The sequence below is a fragment of the Varanus komodoensis genome, unplaced genomic scaffold, assembly GCF_004798865.1.
Source record: "Varanus komodoensis strain SLA01 unplaced genomic scaffold, ASM479886v1 scaffold35, whole genome shotgun sequence".
Lineage (NCBI taxonomy): Eukaryota > Metazoa > Chordata > Lepidosauria > Squamata > Varanidae > Varanus > Varanus komodoensis.
The window spans coordinates 2,122,123-2,133,078 of record NW_025335856.1 but is presented as its reverse complement, the minus strand read 5'-3'; the positions used below and the strand labels follow the sequence as shown (position 1 = coordinate 2,133,078).

Sequence of the window (10,956 nt, the reverse complement as noted above, 5' to 3'; positions counted from 1 at the left end):
CATGTGGGGAGGGCACAGACTTTTAGAAAATCATCATCCTTATTTCATTCAACTTCTATGCTTCCCCATAACCCAGAAGTTCTCTAAACTGACATACAAAAACCTTTTCTTATGCTTTAACACATTAATGCCCTAGAAATATAAAATTATACATTGAAACAAAGGTAATTCCAAAATAATATTTGTACAATAAGTTCAGATAAGACTGAGCTGTAATTATGGAAAAGGCTGACTTTAACTGCAAAAAAAGAAATTCAATGACTTCTGAAATAATAACAGTAGACAAATCATTTAAGACGTAAAATTGAGTTTTAACACATCAAATACAAATTGATTAGAAACACTACCAAGCATAACACGCACACATACTTCACTTTTCAGTACAAGGTTTTACAAAAAGAAAACTATGAAACACCTAGAAGACTTTGCTGTATTCAAAAAGTATATATATATACACACATACACATATCAGACAATCTAAAAGTTACTTGCATTGGACTCAAGGTAAGCACCTTCATTACACAGTGTATGTTACTGCAAAACACCCAAAAATACATTCAGAACCCCTAAAACTATGTTAATCTATAACACACTTCAAAAGCACTTTGAGGTGCAAAGGTGGTTTCATATTCAGGATATGTAATCTTTCACAATAAAGAGCTCTTAGTTATGTTGTTCACACACTCCATGTAGTAACTTAATTTTACAAATAAATGCTTTCACATTTTTCTTAAAAAATCACTAAAAAGTTTGCACTTTAGCTTCTCATTCTTGAAATGTGCTAGTTAATTATGTGTTAAGGACATAATTAGTTTTCTGCAGCCCTTCTACTCACAAAAAAACTAGCAATACCAAGGATTATATATGCACACATAATCTGTGTAGCACAATCTAAAGCATGTTTTCTTGAAAGTAAATCCCAAGAGTCAGTGGGGCTTACTCCAAAGCATGCCTTGGATTGCAGCCTTAGTACTGCTTCTGTGACAGAGTGGAGAATTTCAAAGCGCTTTCAAAAAGTTGTTTAAGCCTCACAACACCCCTTGTGAGGTAGGTATGGTACAGGTATTAAAAAGAACAAAGCCTTTTTTTAATGTGTGTGGCACAATCACACTAAGTGTTCACCTCTTGGGTTCCATGCATTATTAAAATCTATTGGCATCATGGGACTGAGGGAAAGAGTTAAAGCAAAGTGCTGGGTAGATTGCTGCTCTGCCAGCGTAGGCAAGTGGTTTTGGAATGTTTATACAAATGGCTTGACTGACTAAACCTCTTGCCACACTTTAAACAGGCATACGGCTTCTCCCCTGTATGCACACGGATGTGCTTCTTGCAGTCTGTTAAGGTCAGGAAAGTCTTGCAGCAAATTTTGCAGGCGTACTTGCGAGCACCTTCTACTACCAGGACATTATGTTCAGATAAGGCCTTCTTACATTTTGAAAGGACATCAGCAGAAGCTCTGGTTAGCTGTGGTGGGCCAGGCTGGGAAGAATGCCCATTTTCAAAAGAGGAAGTAGCCCCATTCATTAGCAGCTGAGAATTAGGAGCATTGTCTGGAATCTGAGAGCTCCGAACAGAGGTCACAACAGGCATTTTGGGAGCTATGCGACGATACCCAGGAAAGCTGTGGGCACCACCTCTTGAACTCATGACTGCCCTTGACAATGAATGCAGTCCTAAGCCTGATCTAGGGAAGTCCATCCCAAACTGCTCTGCTCCCCGGTAGCCAGAAGTCTGTACACAAGGAAGACCCATTACATCCTGCATAGGCCTGACGAAATGCGAGTCTGTGCTCTCATTGAATGGATTCTCTACATGAGAGACAGTAGCAGAGGAATGACCATTAGTAGGTCCAGCTTCGGGGCTAATTAAATAAGAGGCATCACCATCCATTCTGCAGTCACTGGTTGTATTTGGAATGTTGTCCTCATTATTCTGGCCAGCACCAAAACTACTGGCTCTGCTCTTATTCAGAAAATTAGAAATACTGAAGGTGGACTTATGTTCCAGGTTATTTGCTACTTCCATGATATGAATGTCTCCTACCCTATCGGTACTAGACTGTGGATCAGAGAAACTACGGTCGCTGCTTTCAGGGCTCAGTTCAATCTTCTCAGCATTTACTCCTCCCCCTTCTACTTCAACAGACTCACTCCCTTCTGCTTGGGAAGTCACATCACTCACTTCATCTTGGGGCTCTGGGGAACTCAAAGGCTCAGATTTCACAACCACCCGCATGTGTTCTTTTTCACTTAGTCCAACTTCAGGATTCTCACACTGAAAGTTGTTTTTTTGGGAAGCCGTTTCCTGATCAAAGCTAGTTTCAACTTGAGTAGCCTGCGACGCCATAGACATTTGGGAAATATTTCCCCCACTGTTGTCAGACTGGCTGGGCACTTGGGCATCTTCTTGGGTACTAAAAGACTGATCAAACATAATAGTATTATCTTCTTGGTTGTCAGTTACACCATCAGGCTTAGCATTGTCCACAATTTTCAAGGAGTCTGGAGAAAAAAATTCATCTCGTGAATGAACCACAGTCTGTGCACTCTCTGGAGTAACATCTGACATTATGGAATCATCTAGGGTAGGTCTAATACGCTGTCTAGCTCTTTCTTCGGAAGACTGTTTACGTTTATGGAGACGTCTTATTGGAAAAGCACTCCGTTGCTCTATGTTGCTTCTGATGGATGAGCTCATAGAATTTGTCTGTTCCTCAGTGCTTTGGGTGGAATTTAATGCAGAGCTCACTATACTTAATCCAAGTTGCTGAAGCATGAAGGACCGCTGCATGCGTGCATTCTGCTCTTGCACTCTATCACTTGGTGGAGACATTGGCAGTGTTCTTGTTGTAAGGTAGTGTTTGCAGGCTTTAACCACAGAGTTCAAATGAAGGTGAGAAGCGGCTAGCAATACATCCATGACATTGCTTTCTCCAAGCATGAGTGTGGAAGTGTACATCATATCAATGAGAGCAGCAAAAGCTTCAGCTGTTACGACCTCACTGTCCAACTGGATCATGTTCATGGTCTGATCGCCTTCTGCTACAGTGAAAAGAGCTCGAAAGTGAGTGCTGCATGCTGCCAAGACAGAACGGTGTGCCTTGAAGTGCCTGTTCCCCACCACAATGACACAGTCACAAAGCTGGCCATGAAGCCGCTGATAGTTCAACTGCTGGAAAATTTGTTCAAAGTGTCCTGGAAAATCCATGATCCTATAAAAGAAAGGAAAATATGATCTAAAAAATGAAAGGACCAATTCTTTTTTAACCCCCAAATAATCAATTTTACATAAGACTGGCAGCAACTTATTTTTCAAACTTTTTATTCCCACCACACTCACAACATTTAGCAGAGTACACTAAACTCCATTTGGTTTCCTATTTTAGCTTATAAAATTGTAAGTACAATAGCTCCAGGCACATGAGATACACACCATGGTTTCATTTACAAATCAAAGGCAAGATTTAATTTGCAACCTAGAAGAGTAAAGCCAGTCCAAGAGCTCAGGTAGGAATATGGGGTTTATTTACAGTGCAATCTACGCAGTGCTGAAATGAAAATGATCTGGGCTGGGGAAAAATGTATTTGTATAAAGGAAACAGTATAGAAGAACCATGATGTAGCTGCAGTCAAGAAAAAAGAGGGAAGCCATTGCAGGGGATACCATGAAGGAAAGACCCTGACAGCTCAACAAAGAAGCTATTGCCTCAGAAACACTCCCAGAAGAGAAATCTGACTTACTGGCATGTTTAAAGTGTCACCTGACAGCTGCATATCTATTGAAGATTCAGGATCACTAACTGCTATAACAGGTTACCTCACCCAGCACCCATCGACTCAGGACTATCTTGGCCAGTGGCAGGGTTTGCTGTACAAGCTTGCCCTTAGATAGACTTCTTAGTGCTTATTAATAACCAATTCTAAATCAACAAGACATCATGGTTTGGTGTAGCCTTGCAGTTTGTCAGCCACTGCGGCATGTATAACAACTGTTCTGATAGAAATAGAGCATACAGAGTTTGTCTCTTCATAGGCCTGAAGGCTTCCTACTCCAAGGAAAATCAGGAATCAATTCCTGTAGTGGGATATCCCCTGTGAATACAATATACATGGAATTAAACTGCCACAGCACCAGTGGAACTATAAGACAGATGGTAGGAAGCAGAAGGCATGTTTGTAACATAAGGATGGGTATCGGCTTTCCAGGACTTTCTAGAAAGATTCCCTTAACGGAGATGTGTGAAGAGATCCCAGCAGGAGCTTATATAGTTTTGGAGGGAATAGCATGTTTCAGTTGCAGAACACATGCTTTAGACCAGGGGTCCTCAAACTACATCCCATGGGCCGGATACAGCCTGCCAAGTTCATTTACCCAGCCCACCTCGGAGCTTTCAGACTCATTCGAAGAAAATGATCTCTGAATGAGTCCAAAAGCTCTGAGGCGGCGCAAGTGTACTCTGAAACTCAGTTTCAGAGACTAGCAGAGAGCCAGCGCAAGTGCCAAATTGTGACAGCTCCCTTCAACTGCACGTGCACCAGCTCTCTCTGCTAGCTCAGGCTAGCTCCTGCTGCTGTGCTCGTCTTCCCAGCATGAACTGTGCACACGCCAGCTCTGCCCCCTATTGCACACGTGTTGGCTCTGAATACAGAAGAGAGGAGCGAGAATACAGAAGAGAGGAGAGTGGTGGGGAGACAGAGGCATTAAAAAAGATAGAAGGTAAGAAAAAAATATTTTAAACTATGTAATACTTTTATTAATGAATATTTCTGTGTCAGATTTATTTTATTTCCTAAATATAACTAAGCGTGGTATTTCAGCATAAGGAGCAGAGTGCAGCCCCTCACAGGTCACTGATGATAATTCTCTGTGTGATTACATCAGCTCAAAGAGCAGAGTGTATGTGTGGAGGTTCCCTGTGTTCTGTCATAGCTATCTGCACTCTGGCAGCTCTGAGATATGTACAACATGGCAGTGACAGGAACCACATGGCAGTGGAGAAGAGGCTGAGAGGCACAACTTCTGAAGCTGCAAAAAATTATAATGTTTTAATTTAAAAAAAACACAGGTTTTTAAAAAAGAGAGAAACTCACTGAATATTCACTAAGTCCTGCAACCCAAGTCCATCTTTACAAACTATATGCAGAGACATAATTTGTAGAGATGGACTTGAGTTGCAGGATCTAGTGGATATTCAGTGAGGTTTTTTTTTTAAAGCTGTTTTATATTTTTTTTAAATAAAAATCGTAATTTTATCAGGTTCAGAAGTTGCTCTCCTCCATCTCTCCTCCTCATTTTTGCTCATGAAAAATTGTAATGCAAATTTTGATGTAGGATGCCACAAGTCATGTATTTCTATGGGTGTGCACTGATGTGAGGGCAGATTAGTGTCATTTGGTTGCTATTGGAGATGACGGTTAAAACAGGTATTGTGAAGGCGACAGATCATTTCATCACAGCCTGTCCATTACTTTCCAAAAAGCGATCCCCTGTGGATCACACTACCACATATGTAAATGAGCTGTGTGCTCATGATGGGCTTATGATTGTTCTCTGCAGAAATGGTCCTAATTGTATCAGTTTTATACTCATTGTTACTGTGGACACTTTTCTGGGGTGTCACCATCTCATTAGCCAAAAGCAGGCCCATACTTCCCATTGAAATACTAATAAGTTTATGTTGATTAAAATTGTTCTTCATTTTAAATATTGTATTGTTTTTCCTGTTTTTTGCACTACAAATAAGATGTGTGCAGTGTACATAGGAATTCGTTCATATTTTTTTTCAAACTATAATCCAGCCCCCCAATAGTCTGAGGAACAGTGAACTGGCCCCCTGTTTAAAAAGTTTGAGGACCCCTGCTTTAGACAGATAAAATTCCTGGTTCACTCTCATCTCCATTTAAAGCAGGCAGCAGAAGCAGGAAAGGCTTCATGAGTCAGTAGTCTTGGAGAGTCCCCGCTAGTCTTGGTAGGCTTCAGTGGGCTTATTCTTGCCAGAAGTCTGAAATAATCTCTTGCAGAGGGCTTTTCCCTCTTCCACTGCTCTGTCCATTTTGGTTCCGTTTCATATTTTCCCACTCCTTGCAGGAGGTCTGAACTGGTTGCAAGCTAGCAGGACTTCCCCAGCACTTCATTTTTACTCTGTTTTCCTCTCCATGCTCTCTTTGGACACTGCTACTTGCATGAAATTAGGCTGAGAGCTTATGCTGCTCACCCCTGATATAAGCAGGTAACAGCTTTAGTGATGTCATTCAAAATACTTATATTATTGAAATATATATACAAAGTAACCACCAATCCAAGATCTGTTTAGAGCAGACCTGGGCATTGTACAGTCCACGGGCCACATCCAGCCCGATGGCTGACCCTGACTGGCCCGCATGAGGTCATTGGCGAATTAAAAGTCAATGCAAATATATATCGTTGTAATATAGATGCAAGCAATACAACTGCACTGCTTTTATTTTGAAGGATCTGCTAAATTGAATTTATTGCTTTTCATGTAATGTTCATGTTTTTGTGAATATTCATTAAATAGTGTTGTTCTGTGCTCCACATTTTCATTGTATCATTGTAATGTTTCATTTACTGTTTTTATAGAGATATATATTGAGCAGAGCTGTAAGTGTATTGGTCCGGCCCTTAACAACTGTCAAAGTTTCTCATGTGGCCCCATAGGAAAATTAATTGCCCACCCCTGGTTTAGAGCTCATGCCTCTTGTTTAAAACATTTAAAAACATGTTGTTTAAAATGTCTTAGGGAAAAGGCATAGTTTGACAGTATATTAATTATGTGTGCTACGATGTGATAATTATTAAGAGATCATGCTGAGGTTGCTAACATTTTGGGGGTAATGCAAACTTTTCCGCTGAAGCTTCCCCCATATCTAAACGTACTCCAATTATGCCAATTCTTGCTGAACTTTAATAACCTTAAAGTTCAGCAAGCTACTACCCAAAACTTCAGTAGATTTTTCTTTTGATTGCCTTTGAAAGTCTTTAAAAAAACTGGTGAAAAAAGATTGTAATTAAGTGGCTAGACTGTACTAATACTGCTCAAAATACCTTAGGTGCCTCACTGCTCTGCAATATTGCTAGTTTTACGGGAGCGGCAACTGGGAGCTTAGAATGAGATGGGTGACCAACAACCAGCTTTTAAATCATATCCACCCTATCTTGCTAAGGCAGTTCTCTTCAGTTGGTGAGCTGAGAACTACATGTATGTCATGTCCTGAACAGTGGCAGTTCAGAAGAACAGTTGTGGTCTTACATACTGCACTCTACAATTTACTAACAAAGTGCATTCAATGTATTACAACAGCAATCATTATCTAATCTAGCAACCATTTGCTTAAGAGAATGAATTCAACTAAAGTATATTTTTCTAAGGTAGTAAAAGTTGTTGCCTTTCCCTCTAGTGCCCCCCCAAAAGGTGTGGGTACACAATGGACTTTCATGAAATCATTTTCTATAATGTCTAGTCTCATAATTTATTCTTGGTGTAATTAAAACATTGCCTTTAGTTGTTATTAGTGTTATTTTTAAGAGTTCCTGCCCCCAGTCTTTTGGTTTATTTGTCTGGTTCTTTCATGGTGTATCTATACTTCTTCCAAGATCTGACCCAAAGATTTACCATAGTCCTTCTTTCACTCTGAGCCAAATTGTCCTTTGTTTTTCTAAAATGAGGCTTTCTAATCTAGCTGGCTGCAGCAGTACTTGAAGGAAGCTAGTAAGGGATTTAAAAGTAGGCAGGCTTATGAGGGAGCCCAACTTACCAACTGCAAGGAGAAATACACTGCTGAAGCATCCCAGTAAAAAGAATTAAAGTACACATACAAGCCTAGAATTATGTGAATTTTGCAATAGGATTAGGAGGTCAAGGAAGTGAACTCTTCCCAGCTTCCTGCTAGCAAATAACTTATAAATGCTTCAGGTAAACATACCCAATAATAATATAAGAAACATAAATTCTAGTAGAAATCCAATAAGCATGTGGGAGCTCTCTAGTTTATTGCACTGCATGTCAAATGCTTGCTAGACAGGAGTTCATAGAATCAAGCAGAAGTTCACGGATTCAGTGAGGGTGTTCAAGGAAAGATTGGACAACCACATGTTGGATATTACATAAGCGGAGCCAGGAATCAGACTAGATGGCCTGGGAAGCCCCTTTTGACTTGCTGTTTCTAAAAGAGTAGGTTTGGAAGGGCCCAGAAGACCATCAGATCCAATCCTCCCTCTCGGTGCAGGACTCCCAGTTAAACCATCCCTCTCAGATCACTGTCCGATTGCATCTTGAATGCCTCTAGTGTTACAGAGCCCACAACCCCCCTAGGTAATTGATTCCATTGTTGTGCTGATCTTACAGTCTGAATTTTTTTCCTGAATTCCTTTTTTCCTGATAAAGGAATCTGGCTGCCTTTAACTTGAGTCCATTATTCCATGTTCTGCACTCTGGGATAATCAAGAAAAGATCCTGTCCTTCCTCTTTGTGACAGCCTTTCAAGTACTTGTAGAGCGCTATCCTGTATCTCCTCAGTCTTCTCTTTGTGGGTATGTGCCTGTTTTAATGAGCTTCTGACCCCTAGGGAACAAGTTTCTGTGGAAACCAGGGTTGCTGACCTGGAGAAGCTGAGCAAGGAAGAGACGCTGTGGATAAGACTTTGGGGACCTGATGATAGTGATAGGTAATAACTCCTCAGCTGTCATGGAAAACAGTGATCCTGCAGAAGGGAGCTGTCACAAGGGAAATAATGTCTTAGATGAAGGGTGAACTATATCCCCCAGCTGAAAATACGTTTCTGGGAGAGGTGGGAACACAAGTGGAAGGAATCTCAATCGTTCGAAACACAGGCAGCCAGGTTTTGTGACAGACATGGAGACCTCGTGATAGTGGTCCCCAGCCTGCCTAGTGTTGGGATGAATCAGTGGTTGATGATGCATGTAGGTACCAAAGCTGTGGAAGTAACAGTTCCACAGAATATAGCTGTGTGGAAGTAACAGTTAAGTTGTAGGTAGAATGTTGAAAGTCTCCAAGGTAACTTTTCTCTGAAATGTTATCTGTTCTATATGCAAACAAACAGACAAAACTGAAGTCTCAAAAAGTAGATGAGATGATGATGTAGGGAGGGTTTTAGATTTGCTAATAGAGACTATTTGGAGGTAAGTCCAGCATGTATAGCATAAATGAGCTCTACTTGAATGGAACCTGATTGCTAGCACCTGACATAAAAATGTGGGCAGAGTAGCTTTTCATCTAAAACCTGAGAAAAAGCAGGCAGGAGCTGGGAAGTATCCAGTTCAGGTTGAATCATCCCTAGGGGATGAAATTAAAATGTTTCCAGTTGTCCAAATGGTGACAAGGTGGAGAGAGACTGTAAGCATTTCATAAAACCTAACAGCTACTCAGAGGCCTGAGCCATAGCAGAAAATGCTGGACCAGATTTGCCTCTGGTCAGATTCACCATGGTGCTGCCTGTTTTCCACTTTTCCTCATACAAATAAAGAGCAAAGAGCAGAAGCTCAGTAGTGGAGCATGCATTCTGCATACAGAAGGCTCCAGGTGCAATCCCTTGTATGTCTAACTAGGGTTGGGAAAGACTCCCTATCTGAAATAATGCAGAGTTGACATTGAGCTTAATAGACCAGTGGTCTAACTCAGCATAAACGAGCTTTTTGTCTAACTGGCTTATCCATTTCATAAAAAGAGCCAAATGGATCAGACAAGAGTCAATCTAGTCCAGCATTTTTCTCACAGTACTGAAGCAGCTACCTGTGGGAAACTTGCAAGCCATACATGAGTGTAAAAACACTCTCCCCTTTATGTTCTCCAGCAACTAGTATAAATAGGTGGATTCCCTTGATACTGGTGGTAATATGTAGTCAAAAGCCATCCAAATTGGTCAACATCACTTTATCTCATACTAAATTATGTTCATAAAATATAGATAATACATTTGGGAAAGCAGGTAACACTGAATAAATAATTCTCGAATAGTTCATTTTTCATAAATAAGAGAATGCCTTGACAAGAACAATAGGTCAATGCATCTCTCAAGAATATGACAGAACTATTAAAACACACTTAACCATCCATTGCAATGTAAGTTACATAGGTACTTGGGATATAACTCTAAATTTGTACATGACAATCTCTGCAGCCTTGTCATGCATCTTAGTACAACAGAAAGAGATATGTGGAGAGTTCTGGAATGGTGTGCAACTGGTTATGTCCTGTTGGATGCGAATAGTAGAATCGAATTTGTTTTTCAAAAACATCACTTGTTTTCAGAAAAGGCCATGTTTGTCCATTCCATCTCATACCCTTCAGAAATGTAAAAAGATGCTAAAAAGATACTTGGAGCTCATCCTTGTCCACTTTTCTCACTCCTCTGAATTAAGATTTTGGTGTTTTTCTGCTTGTTTTATGTACAACAGAAAGAAAAACTATTCAGAGACCATCATCTCAAACTGTTAGAGCACAAACACAATACTCCTTAGTACTCCTAGTGAACCCTTCTAGCATATCATTCAAGATAGCTAACCATAGTAAAACAAAGCAATGTAAAATATTAAAAATAATCTAAAAGCAAACAGATTATATAAACAGTTTGAAAAAAGGGAACAGGAAACATATATTATTCATTAAAGAGGTAAAGCTAAAGCAGCTCTTGAACAAAGAACTCTCAAAAGCCCACCAAACATAAATAGTGACATGAGAGGATATTCAATTTTAGATCCTACAATAGCAGTCTTGGCAATATTTGATGCCAAGGGGTTTCAAAAGAAAACCTCAGTGCTTGGACAAGTTAATCATGAATATATTTTATTCTCCATCTTCCACATTCTGTCATGAGTCCCACTGATACAGCCAAGCCACAAAAGACATTTATGGCTGATTTCAGGAATACTGTTTGTGATCCAGGTTAAGGCAAGGATGGAACTTTGTAGATGTTTTGG

General features: G+C 40.2%; 1 protein-coding gene across 2 annotated transcripts in view; it reads right to left on the bottom strand.

Annotated features, from left to right (window-relative positions):
* Positions 1-290: 290 nt before the first annotated feature.
* Positions 291-10,956, bottom strand: part of ZBTB5 (zinc finger and BTB domain containing 5) — an 11,860-nt gene continuing 1,194 nt past the window's right edge. For both annotated transcript variants that reach the window (XM_044439600.1, XM_044439599.1), the window contains exon 2: positions 291-3,211. In XM_044439600.1, coding sequence (XP_044295535.1) covers positions 1,180-3,207 — 2,028 coding nt within the window. In that variant the 5' untranslated portion in view covers positions 3,208-3,211 and the 3' untranslated portion in view covers positions 291-1,179. The remainder of the gene's footprint in view (positions 3,212-10,956) is intronic.